At 44.3% G+C, this 17,794-nt stretch overlaps 2 protein-coding genes and 1 long non-coding RNA gene across 4 annotated transcripts; 1 reads left to right on the top strand and 2 right to left on the bottom strand.

Moving 5' to 3' along the window:
- The first annotated feature begins 2,823 nt into the window (after positions 1-2,823).
- Positions 2,824-3,984, top strand: LOC121864843. The gene is made up of 2 exons (XR_006088676.1): positions 2,824-2,877; positions 3,878-3,984. It is a non-coding gene; the product is annotated as an uncharacterized LOC121864843 (long non-coding RNA).
- Positions 3,985-5,168: 1,184 nt separating this feature from the next.
- On the bottom strand, positions 5,169-6,877 carry LOC121864844 (acanthoscurrin-2-like). 2 transcript variants are annotated; one of them, XM_042364006.1, is made up of 4 exons: positions 6,770-6,877; positions 6,071-6,461; positions 5,870-6,040; positions 5,169-5,268 (listed from the first exon to the last, which is right to left on the bottom strand). In XM_042364006.1, exons 1-4 carry the CDS (start codon positions 6,770-6,772, stop codon positions 5,255-5,257), a joined length of 579 nt encoding a protein of 192 aa, XP_042219940.1. In that variant the 5' UTR covers positions 6,773-6,877; the 3' UTR covers positions 5,169-5,254. The 2 variants fall into 2 exon arrangements, with proteins under 2 accessions (XP_042219940.1, XP_042219939.1); XM_042364005.1 differs by having other exon boundaries at positions 5,870-6,461.
- Positions 6,878-8,664: 1,787 nt separating this feature from the next.
- LOC121864855 (glycine-rich protein DOT1-like) lies at positions 8,665-17,327 on the bottom strand. Its single transcript, XM_042364019.1, has 6 exons — positions 17,271-17,327; positions 13,533-13,700; positions 11,860-11,892; positions 10,846-11,152; positions 10,690-10,770; positions 8,665-8,769 (listed from the first exon to the last, which is right to left on the bottom strand). Exons 1-6 carry the CDS (start codon positions 17,325-17,327, stop codon positions 8,753-8,755), a joined length of 663 nt encoding a protein of 220 aa, XP_042219953.1. The 3' UTR covers positions 8,665-8,752.
- Positions 17,328-17,794: the final 467 nt, after the last annotated feature.

Consider the following 17,794-nt stretch of genomic DNA (forward strand, 5'->3'; position numbering starts at 1 on the left):
CTCTCTACCTGACTCTACCTGATCCATGGGGGGAGGGGAGGGGAGGTTACCACAGCCTCACCTGGTCTATCGGGGGGCTTACCACTGCCTCACCTGGTCTGTCGGGGGGGGGTTACACTGCCTCTACCTGGTCTGTCGGGGGAGGTTACCACGCCTCACTTGTCTATCGGGGGGGGAGCACTTCAGCAGGTAATGTGTGTTGTAAGAAGGTTGTGATCACTGCCCGCCATGACCACAACACTGACCTGATTATGAGGTATTACCTGATCATTTTCCAGGTTAATTAGCGTTTAAGGAAAATGACTTAACCCTTTTGTGGTCGATGGTTTAACCCTTTGAAGATGATGATTTAACCCTTTAAAAGACGACGGTTTAATTGAAAAAACTGGTTGAAAAATAGTTTTTTTTTGGGGGGGGGAGAGAAGTGCTTCCAAAATATGAATTAACCCTTTTACTACATTGATTTAACCCATTGAGTACACTGGCTTAACCTCTTGAATATATTGGCTTATCCTCTTGAGTACGACATCTTTACCTCTTGAGTACGACATCTTAACCTCTTGAGTACAATATCTTAACCTATTGCGTCAATGTTCGTATTACAACCCCAACATCGTCCCTACTTGATTATCTAACCCGCATCAACAAGGTCAGGACAATGTTGCTGGTAGGACTGTTGCCTCCCACACACTTGCTGGTAAACACTGTAACTTATAATGTTCTGAACTGTTGATGGAAGCGAAGGTATAAAGGTCAACTCGAATACATGTGATCTCGGTCTCTTGTGTATATCCGGCGTTGAGAGAGTTAACATGTGGAGAACGCTATAAGAACTCATACAAGAACGCATTGAAAACGCACATGAGAACGCAAAGGAGAACGTACAGTAAAACACACATAAGAACGCACATATGTCTGCACAGGAGAACGCCATAACATCGTACTGTGTATGAGAACGCCTTAAGAACGCACACAAGAAAGCACAGTAGAATGCACAGGAGAACGCACAGTAGAACGTAGATGAGAACGTACTTGAGAACGCCATAAAAACTCACATAAGAACGCACACGAGAACGCACTGTAGCATGCGCAGGAGCTACAATGACCGTGACGGGATATTGAGAAAAAACTCAGTAAGAAAATGTTGGAAGAAATAAAGTTCAACAATTGTAATAACGTCAGAGGAAATGCGGAGAGAGAGAGAGAGAGAGAGAGAGAGAGAGGTGGGAGAGTGAGAGGGAGAGAGAGAGAGAGAGAGGGGAGGAAGAGGGGGAGACAAAGTGAGAAAAGAAGAGGCGGTCAGACAGGCATAAAGAGTCAGATGGAAAATAATACAAACTCCTGCCAAGAGAGAGAAAAAGACCCATGTGATGTCAGTGTGTGAGGGAGGTGATGTCAATGTGTGAGGGGGATGATCAGTGTATGAGGGAGTTGATGTCAGTGTGTGTGTGTGGGAGGGGGGGGGGGTTAGTTTCAACACTGTTTCCGAAAAAGTTCTCAAAAATATACCACCAATAACATATACAAAAATGTAATATAAATTAATGAGGGTTATATCACTTAACATTATGAGTTACGCCAGTGACCTAACAGGTTTTATTGGCGAACCAAATGAACATAGGAAAAAAAAGCCTGCAAGGTGAAAAAACTGACCCTTTTTTATAACCGTCGTGTCAGAAGTTGCAATCATTGTTTTTTTTAGTTTTTTTGTTTACTTTTTGAAAGCCTGGGAGTTAAGAAGGTGAATGTGTACCTGAGGTGAGAGAGAGGGGCAAGGCGCCGCCAGCTCCAGTATATATATAATGGTGTTTTGGTCACTACTTCATTGTGCAGTCTGAGGAAACCCATTGATAGCCATGGTGGGTATACTCCCTGAGCTAAGACCCGTTCACAACACACACACACATACATACATTATTCTATATTATACACAAACACACACACACACACTAAATAATAATAGTTGGCCCTCGTGTAACAAGGATGGCCTGCCCAAGGGCCATCGAGGCGTGAATTTGTTTAAGGTGTAGAAGCTGTCGCCAACACAACAACCACACCCTGTGTTAACGAGCTGCATGAACCCAGTGTCAATGAATATTCCGAGAAGACCGGACAACTCACCATCTGCACTGGCTAACCATTACCCCGGAACACGATCCACAAATCGATTAACATCCAGGTTCCCAATTACTGCTGGGTAGACAGAGACAAATGGCGTAAAGAAACTTGCCCATAGTTTCACCCTGCCCGGGGATCCACTCGCTTGCGAGGCGAGCATGCTGACTATTACACACACAGGTCGCCACACACACACAGGATAAGCGTTAAGCTATACATCTGTCAGCGTTTATTGAACGATTACATGATAACAATAATGTCAAGTGATAAAATTTATTAGCCGACTGAATCATTGTATATAAGTTGTCTCGAGTCATTATAGTGAAGGGCGACTTTAACAGAGCAGAGTGTAGGTGTGTTCCATGGTGTCTTGTGTAGTGTCTGTGTATAGTGTAGTGTGTAGTGTGTGTGTGTAGGTGTAACAGCAGCAGTACACAGTCACACGTCCTTAATTATGTATATGTTACTCCCCGTCAGCGAGTGTCAGCCTTGGTGGTTAAGGACGGTGGTGTTCCCAAGCCTGCTGGTAAAGGAAGGAAAGGCGGCGGGGTTTCGAGGCTGGTCACCACGTCGCGCGACCAACAACACACGGTTCACTATGTGGTGCACCAAGGAGGGTATGGCGGCGGAGGCGGATATGGCGGCGGCGGAGGCGGATATGGCGGCGGCGGAGGCGGATATGGCGGTGGCGGAGGCGGATATGGCGGCGGCGGAATTTGGCGGCGGCGGCTGGAGGTGGCGGAGGCGGTTTTGGAGGAGGTAAGATATATATGTGTCAAGTCTATGGGTGGGTGTAGTGGGTGGGTGTGGGTGGGGTGGGTGGGCGGGTGTAGTGAGTGGGTGTAGTGGGCGGGTGTAGTGGGTGTGGTGGGTGGGTGGGTGTGAGTGGGGGGGTGGTGGGTGTAGTGTGGTGTAGTGGGTGGGTGTGGTGGGTGGGTGTAGGGTGGGTGGGTGAGTGGGTGTAGTGGGTGTGTGTGTAGTGGGTGGGTGTAGTGGGTGGGTGGGTGGGAGTAGTGAGTGGTTGAGGGCGGGTGTGTATTGAGGGGTGTAGTGGGTGGGTGTGTGGTGGGTGGGTGGAGGGATGGTGGGTGGGTGTAGGTGGAGTGTGGTGTAGTGGGTGGGTGTAGTGGGTGGGTGGGTGGGTTGGTGTGGTGTGGTGTATTGAGGGTGTAGTGGGTGGGTGTGGGTGGGTGGATGTAGGGTGGGTGTAGTTGTGAGGTGGGTGGGTGTGTGGGTGTGGTGGTGGGCGGGTGTATTGAGTGGATGTGGGGTGGGTGGTGGGTGGGTGGGTGGAGGATAGTGGGTGGGGTGTGGTGGAGGGTGTGTGTGGTGGGTGTTGAGGGTGGGTGGTAGTAGTGAGTGGGTGGAGGGTATATTGAGGGTGGTGGGTGGGTGGAGGGTGAGTGTGTAGTGGGTGGGTGTAGTGGGTGTATGTGGGTGTGAGGTGGGTGGGGTGTATTGAATGGGTGGGTGTAGTGGGTGGGTGGGTGGAGTGGTTGGGTGTGGTAGTGAGTGGTTGGAGTGGGTGTATTGGTGGGTGTAGGGTGGGTGGGTGGGGGGTGGGTGGGTGTAGTGGGTGGGTGGGTTGAGTGGGTGGGTGGGTGGGAGTAGTGAGTGGGTGTATTGAGTGGGTGGAGTGGGTGTAGTGGGTGGGTCTTATCTTATGGGATCAAACAAAAGACGTTTATGAACAGGAATATATTCTTGTCAATTCTCTAAGTACCATTATTATATTTCTTATATTTTGTTCTCTTTACAGGATACGGGAAGTAGTGGACATCACACCTGTTGTGTTTCATTATTTACTTTTGTTACGTCGATTAATTAATTTTGTTTTTTTTCTAATAAATAAATACTAAGATGTGACTTGAGTTGTCATTATCATTGTTTTTGTTGTTTTGTGCCAGGTAATGTCCGAGCTGTTATTATTATTATTATTATTATTATTATTATTATTATTATTATTATTATTATTCATGTAGAACAGCGAGGGAAAAAGAATAAATAATAATAATAATAAATCAGAAAATAATATTAACGTCAGACTAACAATCATGATCTTTTATTTACAAAGAAAAAATTGCTGTTCACCATCGAATGTTCCACAACATGAATGGGAGGTTAGAATTCACGATTAAGTCAACATGTAGAGACGTATAGATGCCGTTGTTGTTTATATTCGTGTTTGTGCTTGAATTACTAAGGCCCTCTCCTTTAAGTCAGTTTATACACTACATCTTGGCAGGCCAGGTGTGTTTGGGTGAGTGATTAGTAAGCTCTTCCTCACCTGTGGGTAAACCGTGACCCTGTCTACTGAGTTATTACCTATGTGGAGTAGTGTGACAAATACTAACCCTTCTTCCCGCTTCACTCCTGCTCTTCCTCCCTCTCCTGCTCCTCCTCTTCCTGATCCTACTACTCTTCCCACTCTTCTTCCTTCCCTGGTTTCCTTCTCACTCCCATTTCTTCTCCCCATCTCCCTCCCCCTCCTCCTCCTCCTCCTGCACAATAACATTCCATGGCTCACTCTTTAGTCTTCCCAGTCGCTCATCACAGTTCGACATAAGACTTGCTGTGTACATTAAAATCTGTCTACCCAGCAGCAGATGTAATAAACTGGGGGGGCTAATGTTCAGGTGATCCATTTTTTAAAGAGTTAAACCACAGTCCTCAATGGGTTAAACCATCGTCCTTTAAAGGGTCCAAAATCTTCCCCAAAGAGTTAAACCACAGTCCTCAAAGGGTTAAACCATCGTCCTTTAAAGGGTCCAAAATCTTCCCCAAAGAGTTAAACCACAGTCCTCAAAGGGTTAAACCATCGTCCTTTAAAGGGTCCAAAATCTTCCCCAAAGAGTTAAACCACAGTCCTCAAAGGGTTAAAGGTACTTGAAGGAGTTTATATAATAAAACAAATGTCAGGCATAATTTATTTTGTCTCAACTTCTCCTCTCCCCAATTTCCATGATATTTCCATAATATCTCCCTAATTTCCATAATCTCTGAGACTCTGGTAATTTCCCTACTCGTACACAAGACAATAAAACAAAGGATAAAAAGTAATAGAATATATTAATAACGACGAGAAACAACACAATTAAATATACAATAAAGATCTAAGGCGTCCACTGTGGTCTCCTCACTTCCCGTAACCTGTAGAGAGAGACAGAGAGAGACAGAGATAAATGAGGTCAGGATAAAAAAGGTGATACAGTAAACCCTCACAATAATGGACTCCTCTCAATAACGGACTACTACTACCGTGTTACCATGACAGCTGATGAGATACCATGACAACCAGACCAGGGGAGGGGTAATGGTACCTCCGCCACCTAAATGTCAACAATGTCGGGCGTTTTGTGAACTATATTAATGTTTACTCAGTAGTGTGTGAGAGAGAGAGAGAGAGAGAGAGAGAGAGAGAACGTGTGTCACTTGATAATCCTTTTGTAAATTAAGGCTTTAGTACACAATGCGGCCACTTTATTATCATCTCCACCTGTTCATTACCACACCTTCAAGATATGTCTCAACCCGCACCTGTACTGATGCTTCTCAATGCACTTTCTAAGGTGACTCATGTGGGTGTTGTGGAGTGTGAGAGTCTCGGGGTGTGTGTTGCTTCACATACCTGCAGTTGCTGCGTCAGGAAGAGGAAGTCGAGGTCAGTGAACTTATTTCAGGATCGATAAAGTGTGTGTGTGTGTGTGTGTGTGTGTGCTCTTTACACACACGCATTAACTTCTCAACTTACCTCCATATCCTCCTCCCCCGCCGCCGCTGATTACTCCGCCGCCTCCTCCGCCTCCGCTGATTACTCCGCCACCCAATCCGCCTCCGCTGACGACTCCGCCACCCAATCCGCCTCCGCTGACGACTCCGCCACCCAATCCGCCTCCGCTGATTACTCCGCCACCCAATCCGCCTCCGCTGACGACTCCGCCACCCAATCCGCCTCCGCTGACGACTCTGCCACCCAATCCGCCTCCGCTGATTATTCCGCCACCCAATCCACCCCTATATCCTCCACCAAATCCACCACCGAATCCACCGCCGCCATAATAGCCGCCACCGCCGCCATAATAGCCGCCACCGCCGCCATAATAACCGCCATAGCCGCCATGGTGGTGGTGGGTGTGTACAGGAACATAGATGATGTGGATACGTCCTCCGTACCTGCCGCCTCCTCCGAAGCCGCCGCCCTTCCCGCCGCCGAAGCCGCCGCCCTTCCCGCCGCCGAAGCCGCCGAAGCCGCCGCCGAAGCCGCCGCCGTAGCCGCCAATCGGGCTGGCGAAGGCCACAGCCGCCACCGCCAGCACTACCACCACGGCTAACACACGCTGTAGCTGTAGAGAAACACCAAACACGGTGTGGTCAGAGGGTATGGCTGTGTCGCTCTCCTGATACACATTACACAAACCTGTTATGTTGATCACTACAGTATATGTTTACATCATCAAGCACTTAACACCTGGTCTTGCACCTGTCTCTACAACCCCAACCAATATTACAAACCTCACCTGATAGTTCAACATAAATATCACTATAGTAACAAAGTATCAGGACAAAGTATCAGTAACTCATCTAAGGTTAAAGTGTTCCTGCTACTACAATACTTAACATAACAGTGAGTTTTCTCAGCAAGGAGACTTACCATGACTCTGTAGTGGACTTTAGTGAGGCGGTAGAGAAGAACATTGCATTTATATAGATGGTGAAGTTCCTCTCACCTGATAGACACATTCACCTCTCTAACTCCCGAAAACTTGTTGCTTGTTACCGAAGCCTCCAGGGCCGCGTGATTATACTACTTGGCTGAGAGGTTCAACTTTTTGGGTAAGATGTCTGGCGCGCGCGCGTGTGTGTGGGAGGAGGGGGGATGGGGGGAGTGGATTGGTGAGGGGTGGGGGTCGATTGTATTTTTATTTTTGTAATGAATCGTCCAGGTAATCTATTTCGTAGGTTATTCATTACCATATATACAGTATATAGTGTTAACCTTTTGGGCACTGGCTTGAGTTGTAATTTTTTAAAACACACACACACACACACACACATGAACATAAGAAAATAAGGAGTCTGCAATAGACCGGTCGGCCTGTGCATGGCAGCTCCTGTCGAGTTACTACCACTCTCTATCTAGCCTCCTTTTAAAACTTTCCAGCGTTCCAGCACTTACTACAAAGTTGCTAAGCTTGTTCCACTCGTCCACCACCCTATTTGTGAACCAGTTCCTTCCTATCTCCCTCCTAAACCTAAACTTATCCAACTTAAATCCGTTGCTACGAGTCCTATCCTGCTCGGATATTATAAGAACTTTATCTATGTCGCCTTTATTGATTTCTTTCACCCACTTAAATACTTCTATCATATCTCCCCGCACTCTTCGTCTTTCTAGACCAGTGGTTCTCAACCTTTTTCACTCCATTCCCCCCTTGAGGAATTTTCAACATCCTCGTGGCCTCCTTCATTTTTCTCCCAAACTTCCCACAAATAAAGCACACATACAGTCATACACAAACATGCACACAGGTAAACATTCACACTCAAGCTAGCAAGCTGAAGTGTACTTCCTGTAAGCAAGAACGCGCCTCCTTTGACAAGCACTGCCCAACTTGGAAGAATGAGAAGAATAGTGAGTCATACCAATTTAGCACTAAAAATGGTGGGATTATATAAGTAAACAATGAGTATGAACAACAATGGCACCAATAAATAAGGAAATAATTAATAAAGGAAGTGTACAAATATTTCACCCACGTAAAGCAGCGACCACATGAATTATGAAACAAAATAAGTAACACCAATTACGGAGTATATTATGCTTGAGTTAAGCTCAAACACAATATATGGTTCAGAGACAATACACTCCACTGTTTTCGTGATGGTATCCCAGGCCAGACTGAGATCATTCGGTCCTATCACCACTTGCAAAGGGATGACGCACGGACACGTACTGAGCAAGTCAGTTCAGCAGCTCGGTCCAGTCCCTGTCACACAGACAGGGACTGGACCTGTGAAATCTTAAATAATCCGTAAAAAACAGCACCAGAGCTTGTAAATATTAAAATTGTATTGTCGTTATGATTAAACAAAATGACAAAAAAAAAAGAATGCAAAATCTCTTCTGCCAAGTCAAAATAAGTAATACAAGTTTTGTTTAATTCAGATTCCCAACATTATTTGGACACGTACAATTTATAACAGCTCGCCGTGGCTCCCCTAAATTCTTGCCGTGTCTTTGGGGCAATGGCCCCCAGGTTGAGAACCACTGTTCTAGGGAATGCAAGTTTAGTTTCTTTAACCTATCTTGATATGGAAGGTGTCTAAGTCCCGGAATCATTTTCGTCATTCTTCGCTGCACCGACTCCAGTGAATTGATATCCATTCTATAATAAGGGCACCAGATCTGAACCGCATAATGGAGGTGCGGCCTGACTAGCGCAAGATATAGTTGCAATAAGACCTCTGCACTCTTACACACACACACACACATACACACACACACACACACACACACAGGTATAAGATCATATTAAGTAAAATTCCTTTAAACCTTCTTACATTTATTTAACAAAAACTACTAAACAGAGATACAACAGAACTGTACACAACAATATGACTGATGACGTGGCCACTACTTCTTCCCGTACCCTGTAAAGAGACGGTGATGGTTAGTGACGATGAGACGAGAGTGACGAGGTGTGTGACTGTACCAAGCTGCCTACACACACATTAATTATATAGGTGTGTGTGTGTGTGTGTCTAAATACAGTATATATGCACGGTGATAGGCGAAGTAAAATATTGATGATAGGTCTATAATCTTTATATAAATTAGTAATACCCACTGGAAAACTAAGTCAATTCAAAGGTGTACTGTATATAGCCAAATAATTTAAGGTTTTCCTGGATGGTGACAAAATAGAGTGAAAGTGGAGAGAAACAGACTCGCATCATTGGAACTAGGAAGGGGAGACGGGAGGTGAGTCAGTATTAATTATTTTTGTTTATAGATGGCTGTTAATGGTGTGTCATGCTTAGAGGAGGGGTGGAGGGGGTCTTGTGGTAAGGAAACACCATAATAGAACACATGAGTTAGGGAAAACAGGTAATTTATCTTGGAGGAGAAGCCTATGCTGTTTTTGACGCGTCCGTTCAGTTTGCGCGGGAGATATCTTGTGAAAGTAGTTTTAAGAAAATTAATATATATACTGTTTATGCATAACTATAATAATGAAACATGATAGAGAGACATTATACAGCGTCGTAGATATATTCCATCATGCGGTTCATACTGTTTTAGAAGACTTTTACTGTAAACATGAATCTTTAGACAAAAAAAATATTGTAAATACTGTAACACTAACCACACACATATACTAATATCACGCAAAGACAATGATAAAATAAACACAAGGGGTCTATACTCTAGATACTCTTACTAGAAAGATACAGAGTTCATAAAAGTGTATATGGAAATAAATAAAACGCTTACAAGGTTCCAATATTACAGGAAGACTGGCGAGGTGTAGCAGGAAAAGCAGCCGACACATATGACTTGAAGCGTTCGTGTAAGAATGAAGTTATCACTATGAAACATCAGCTAGAAATTGAGAGTAAACTTGCTATGAAACTCTTGGTAAATCTCGACGTAAAATGACATAAACCCCAACATTTCTACATAAGTTTTGGTCACGTTTTGCTTCGGTATCGTTCATGTTGGAGTAACAGCTGTATCAATGGCCAGTTTTTTCTCCCGGGTGAGTGTAAAGATCAGAGCATCAGGTTTATGTTGAGGTATTTCTTTCTTCGTCTCTAAGTAACAACAACAATAAAATTTCAGTTTCATTTTATCTTTGTTATTGTTGTGTGCGTTGTTGTTATTGTTGTTATTGTTGGAGGTGATTTATGTTATATTCTCCACAACAGGTTAAAGTCTTCAACCTCGTCTTCAAAGATGGACTAAAGTAGACATTTGATATTAACACGTAAATTTAGAGAGATCTACATCCCCCTAGTGAGAGGTCAGTGTCTTGGCCATTTTAGGTCAGTGTCTTGGATTTGTAAGGTCAGTGCCTTGGACTTGTTAGGTCAGTGCCTTGGACTTGTTAGGTCAGTGCCTTGGACTTGTTAGGTCAGTGTCTTGGACTTGTTAGGTCAGTGTCTTGGATTTGTAAGGTCAGTGTCGTGAGGAATGATGGACAAACCTTGATCGTGTGCCTTGTGTGTGTCGACTCTGCTTGTACCAAAGACAAACTGTGATGAAACTATTCTCTCCTTTCCACGAGATCTACAGGTGATTATTATTGTGTTGGAGGATTTGAAGGTAAGGGGTGAAGCTGAGGATTGTGGTGTGGTGAAAGTGTGAGGGTGTGGTGAGGGTGTGGTGAGGGTGAGAGAGATAGGTGTGGCGTGAGGGTGAGAAAGTTGTTGTGGTGAAGGAGTAAGGGTGTGAGGGTCAGGTGTGAGGGTCAGGTGTGAGGGTGAGGAGGTACAGCAGGTAAATAAACACTGTTGTTATCATGTCAGTAACCAACAGTACAGACTCAAGGATGCCCGCCCGTGTCTTACCTCCATAGCCACCACTGCTGATGACGCTGCCGTGTCCAATCCCATACCCACCGCTAATGGGAATTCCACCATGTCCAATACCATATCCACTGCTGATGACGCTGCCGTGTCCAATCCCATACCCACCGCTAATGGGAATTCCACCATGTCCAATACCATATCCACCGCTGATAATCCCTCCACCGTATCCACCATGACCACCTCCGAGAACTATACCCCCTCCATGTCCACCACCATACCCTACGTGTCCACCACCGCCATACCCTACGTGTCCACCACCGCCATACCCCACGTGTCCACCACCATATCCTCCGCTGTGGATGGGGGTATGAACGGGAACGAAGATATATTCATAGTGGTCATTATCATCGTAGTCATCATCACCATAACCACCACCTTTACCACCGAAGCCAGGAGACGCGAGGGCTCCTGCCACCATCACCATCACAAGACCTGACAGACGCTGGAGGGAGAAACAGAATCCATTAACATATCAACAGAAGGATAACTCAAGAAGAAGGGTCACTACAGCAGGAGGGTTATGTCCAATGTCTACCTGAAGTTCTGAACCCCCATCCTGAAGGTGTGGTTATGCCCTTTACAAAACAGAATTACTCAACACAAATCCTCATATAATATTTTGAACATTACTAAACCCTTTGACGACAGAGGTACTCAAGGGGTTAAGATATGGTACTCAAGGGGTCAAGATATGGTACTCAAGGGGTTATAATCATTACATCAGACACATTAACAATAATATACAATATACCTTTACTAATTTATCCCCTTGGGTATTATATGGTTTATAATTATCTTAATAACTATACTTGGCTATATTATATTGGTTATTTAAAGTGAATATTAAGTTGTAATGTACAGTGCAAGACGATGTTTGGGAAATGTTCTGATTACATTAGTTATTATTATCATTATTATTATTATCCTCAAAATCCAAGAAGATGGTTCCAATAATTTATAAAACACGAGAAGAAAGAAGAAAGAATAAAGATGAAAAAGTACATAAAGAGACACCGAAAAAACCTATGCCAATAAAATTAAATGATAAAATTCAATTCTATTTTCAGATCGATCAGAAGCGTTACCCAGGAGGATGACACTACCAGGTCCTTGTGATACTGGAGCTGAAGGAAGCACTTAGGGGCTTACCATGACGTCTGGGAAAGCTTTCGAAGACTGAATCTGCAGAGGCGGGAACGCATGGTAATATATAGTTCAGGTGGAGGGTCTCTCTCTCTCTCTCTCTCTCTCACTCTCTCTCTTACCTCTTCCAGACTTTCACTCTTTTTTACCCCATCTGTGAAAGGCAAAGATGAAAAAAATAAAAAAAATATTAATTTTTTCCATGGTCTCACGAGTCGAGTCTGGAGCAAAACACGAGGTAGTGAAGGTGTTTTTGTCTTACCTGAAGTTTTCCTTTCGATATCGGCAAGATGCGGCGAGGTCCTCTCTCTTCTAGATAAGTTCACTGTAAGAGTGGTATAGTAGGTTCTGGATTGGTACAGTGGGTTCTGAAGTGGTACAGTGGGTTCTGGAGTGGTACAGTAGGTTCTGAAGTAGTGCAGTGGGTTCTGGAGTAGTACAGTGGGTTCTGGAGCAGTAAAGTGGGTTCTGTAGTGGTACAGTGGGTTCTGGAGTAGTACAGTGGGTTCTGGAGCAGTAAAGTGGGTTCTGTAGTGGTACAGTGGGTTCTGGAGTAGTACAGTGGGTTCTGGAGTAGTGCAGTGGGTTCTGGAGTAGTACAGTGGGTTCTGGAGCAGTACAGTGGGTTCTGGAGCAGTACAGTGGGTTCTGGAGTAGTACAATGGGTTCTGGAGTAGTACAGTGGGTTCTGTAGTAGTACAGAGGGTTCTGGAGTAGTACAATGGGTTCTGGAGTGGTACATAAGATACGCAGTCCACTCATCTGTGAATGGTGACTTAACATTACAGTTGGTGGAGAGGAGCTGGTCGAGTTCAGTGCTCCCCAAACAGTTTTCTTGTGTACCGAAGGCTTAGTATTAGGTAAGCTGTATCCATAGTGTCCGTAACGTGTCATCTGGTCTATAAGAATCATTTGTACAAGTTACGTACAAGTCTAAACCCTTGGATGGATAAGATTATATTCTGATAGAACTTATTATAATGGTCAACAGAACAAATATAAGCGGGTTGTGTGAGGCAGGTGAGGGTAGCGACAGTCTCGTTTTCTCTCTAGTGACAACAGTTCAGAAAGTTGTTTGTTGAACTTGATTACTTATTCGATCAACGTGTAGACTCCTGACCTTTATACTCACTACGTTCGTTTTGTTATTAATGTTTGCTTTTTATATGTATTTACTTTCAACAACGGCGCATCATTCTCGTCTCTGTTTTTTGGGTACAGCCTCAGGGAAAATATACACCGATTTTAAAAGACGTCGACCACAAACACAGGAGTTGACTGACTCGTTTAGTGATGATATACAACACAACACAACAGTCCCCTCATAACACATTTGATCTGGTCAATGTCACCACAAACCACACACCAGTAATGTTTTCTTCATCTTGTTGGTGGAACTTGAGGAACTAGGAAGTATTGATAACAGAAAAGGTCACTTGAGAAGGGAAGAATCAACCGGTCGATGCCAAGAACCATTCCAGGTTATGTCAAGGGTCTCACTGACGTCTACATTCTCTTCACCAGGAAAACCAACGCTCAGAAGTAACACCTCAGTTAGACAGTGGAGCTGGAGGAACGTAGAGACATGTGACCCATCAACAGCTTCCCGTTTGTCCTCACCAGCGAGCCATACAAGATTGAGTAATTTCTAACATTGATAAATCCAGAAATATCATTACCATTGAGGGTTCTGTTGACCAAGTGGCCATCAACATGGTGTGGGTCATGGAGAACCTGGTTATTGGGGTCACCTCAGAGGGTAGACTCTGCTGAAGACACTGAAACACTGTCACGGTCTGGACGATGTGCTGGATGGCTGAATGGTCTCGTGTGGGAATCTGACAACACTAGATGAGTGGAAGGACAGAGTAAAACTTGACGGTTATTGAAGTTTATTAATTCGCCGAAACAAAACACATATACGAAACATTTAAAGACAACGAGGACTTTAAATAAGACCAGAGGATCAGATGTTCCCCGGGAGAGTGACGAGAAATTTATCCATTTCCAACCTCTCGTCTCGTAGTGACTCCTTGAAACTATTGTACAAAACTCAAGTCATGGTGTCTAGCAGTGAGGAGGTCCAGCGAGTTTTTGCCCTGAACTACGAACGAGTCTACTGCTTTGACTTAGAAGAGATGAGTGTCTTATAAACTCATGAATGGAGAAGTTGAATGTCACTTGGTGAGTCTTGGTTTGGTTATTACTGAAAGTTTCATTAAAAACATAACTTATGATTGATATTTAACTTTGAGCGATCATCACGAGGTAAGTTCTGTGATGTCCTTCCCTGAAATATCTTAACTCTGACAAATCATCTTGCTTGTATTATCCCACCCACCGAACCCCACACACATACCAGACTTCACTTACCACTCTTGGGTGAAGCTCAAAACTTTTCTAAACCACTTGTAATACCCGTCAAGGTTAGCAACAACAACAAAAAACAGACAAGCAGTGCACATTATCTTCTCATGTATCTGTGTCGCGTAAAGCTTCATAATCCTAGAGTCATTGTCCCATTGTTCGGTTATTTAGTCTTAAACAAACAATACACGGTACATCTACAGTTCCGTCACAGCAACATGATAGGTTCCCAGACTACTGGTGTTACCAACGTGATAGGAAGAGATTTAACAGAGTTAGTTGTTGGGTATTATTTATAAACTTGTGGATAGAAGTAAGCATAGGGCAAGGTCCTGTCGCCATACCTGTATAATGTTTACACGGATTAAACACATTCTATATCAACCCTTAAGGAGTTGTGTCGCACGGAGGTATTCTGGTTAACATTAGACCATTTTATCCAGCTGACCTAACCGAACCGAACCTGACTCTCAATGGGTTAAGAGTTAGAAACAGGTGAGGCTAGAGGACAGGTGGGGCTAGAGGACAGGTGAGGCTAGAGGACAGGTGTGGCTAGAGGACAGGTGTGGCTAGAGGACAGGTGTGTGTGTGTGTGTAATTCAGGGTGGGTGAACTCTTATGGACGGGTTTACTGTGGAAACTCTTCATGATGCTGCACCAGAATTTTTTTTTACAATTGGTTCAAGTCAGGTGTGAGGAAGGTAGGTGGAGTCAGGTGTGAGGGAGGTAAGTGGAGTCAGGTGTGAGGGAGGTAGGTGGGGTCAGGAGTGAGGGAGGTAGGTGGGGTCAGGTGTGAGGGAGGTAGGTAGAGTCAGGTGTGAGGGAGGTAGGTGGAGTCAGGTGTGAGGGAGGTAAATGGAGTCAGGTGTGCGGGAGGTAGGTGGTAGTCAGGTGTGAGGGAGGTAAGTGGAGTCAGGTGTGAGTGAGGTAGGTGGTGTCATGTGTGAGGAAGGTAGGTGGAGTTAGGTGTGAGGAAGTTAGGTGGAGTCAGGTGTGAGGCAGGTAAGTGGAATCAGGTGTGAGGAATTAAGCCAGGTGTAATTAAGTACCTCCACCATTGATTTTTGTTGTGATTTTGATCTTGGACATCAGCTAGTTTATTGTGCACCTTATACTCATCCTGTGAACTGTATCTCAAAAAGGATTACAGCGTAGAGGTCACAAAGGGTGTTTATTAGACCCCAGTGAGCAGGTTGGTGGTCTCCGTCACACAGGGGAAGGAAGGTCACTGACTTGATGGTTATTATATCAATGTCCAAAAAGGATTTATTTATCTATACTATTTTGTTTTTTTTAGCTCGTGAGTCATTTGAAGAAGCGGTGAAAGTTTGGAAATGTTGACCAAAAGGTTGAGTGATATGTTTTATATGCAAATGTCATGAGGAACTGGACGGTTGTGCGGCGTGAGAGACAGGTGTGACAGTGCCGAGGGTCATGTCATCAGCGAGACAGGTAACACAGGTGCACAAGTCAATTCATATAAGCCAGGTGACACAACATGTTTACTGTTACATCATCTGAGACAGGTAACAGGTGAAGACAGGTGCCCAAGCCAAGTTATCAAAGCATTACAAGCAGAAACTAGTTAAGAGGTTGGGAGAGAGGGAGGGAAGGAGGAAGGTGGGGGAGGGAAGTAGGTGGTATTCACTTCCTGGTAATAGAGTGAGTCAGTCTTGGCTGTGAGGGACTCTGTACATAACCTTAAACATCTGTGTATCAACTATATCTTCTTTAGAGAGAGAGAGAGAGAGAGAGAGAGAGAGAGGGGGTGTTGGACATGAGAAAGAGCATCATTGATCCCTTTCTCTCACGCTCTGACCATAACCTACACACCACGGCAGACCAGGGTGACTCTGAGGCCGCCACACACACACTACACAGTCAGTCGGGCTCAAGTGACTCCCGCGAACATCTCCCCTCCCCTTCCACTCTGTAACTTGCCACTGCTTCCAATGGTTCTTCAGATGTTTTCGTAGATATGTAGCCAAACCTAACCTCTCTCGTTTTCGTTATTAAGCTCCTGGGATGCTCATACTTCACCTAACACAGGGCTGCACGGTAGACGAAAAGGAAAGCCTCACTATTGGCCACTGTAAAACGCTAACAAAAAATTATGACTTTTCGCACTTGGTTTACGCACTTTCTGCTGATTCACGGCGGAGGAGAAAGTTTTCGTCACCCTGCTGCTTGTGTGATCATATGTCCAGGTAACTAATGCGTCTTTATGGTCATATATTCATCGACCCAGATTATATAAAAAAAAAAAAATCACCTTGAAACTTTATTCGTCACTTCACCTACAACACTGGTAATAAAGTGACAAATTAATCAGAGTTAAATTCTCACACTTTTAACAATAACTTCAAAGAAATTTTGAGAGTATCACAGTTCTGCCTTAGTAAGTTTATTGAGATATTCCTCTTAGTATTTACACAACCATGGCGTTTTAAAAAGGTTATTATGTGAGGGTATGGATGTTTTTAGTGTCTCTGTTAGATCACCTATTTACCTGCACCTGTAATTTATACCTAATTAGTGAACTTCATACCTAAATTTATACTTTTATACCTACACCCGAATCTATTAAGGCATCATATTAATACAGTATTATAGGCACCAGGAGAAAGATGCTTTACTTTTACCTATACTTTACCTTAATTAATATACCTGTACCTGTACTTTACCTTAATTAATATACCTGTACCTGTACTTTATGCCTCAATCTGTGTTTGTACTTCTGAATAAGTTTCCTAGACTTCAGTCACATTTAAATGTATTAAACAAAAAACTAAAACAAATACAAGTGCCTCTGCTTAATGTCAATTAAACGACAAAAAACTTGGGTTTTTGCTTGAGGTGACGGCTGGTCATCACTCTCTCCTGCAGGCTTTCACTCCGTCTTCTCCCAACAACGGTAAGAAAGGGTCTATGTTTAGCGGAGTCGTGAGAAATTAATTCATGTTTCTGGTGAGGAGTGAAGACTGTTAGTGTGAGGCTGCTAAAGACCCCACGTGTATAAGGGTTAACAAATGTCCTGGTTGGTGAATGACCTCTGTGATGTCAAAGTGTTCGGGCATGACAGGTACGGATTGGTCCGCGCCCACCATGACGTAAGCTAGAGTGTGATGGCAGAACGAGCGCTGATTGGTCCACAACCACACTGACGTCAGCTAGTGAATAGGCATGACAAGCACTGATTAGTCCGCGCTCACCATAACGTCTTCTGGAGCGAAAGGTCCAGGCAAAAATTGATTGAATCGCACCTAACATGGCGTTTTCTGGAATGTAAGGGTCCAACGAGCACTGATTGGTCTGCGCCCATCATGACGTATACTTAAGTGTAAAGGTAGAACTAGCGTTGATTGGCCCACCACCACTCTGACGTCAGTTAATGTAGGGCATAGCAAGTGATGATTGGTCCGCACCCACCATGACATGAGTTAGTGTTCGAGTATGACAGGTACCGATAGGTCTACGCCTACCATGACGTTAGCTAAAGTGTAAGAGCCTGGCGAACACTGATTGGTCCGCACCAACCATGACATCAGCTAAGGTGTAAAGGCACGGCAAACAC

This window comes from Homarus americanus, unplaced genomic scaffold, assembly GCF_018991925.1.
Source record: "Homarus americanus isolate GMGI-L3 unplaced genomic scaffold, GMGI_Hamer_2.0 scaffold46273, whole genome shotgun sequence".
Classification (NCBI taxonomy): Eukaryota; Metazoa; Arthropoda; class Malacostraca; order Decapoda; family Nephropidae; genus Homarus; species Homarus americanus.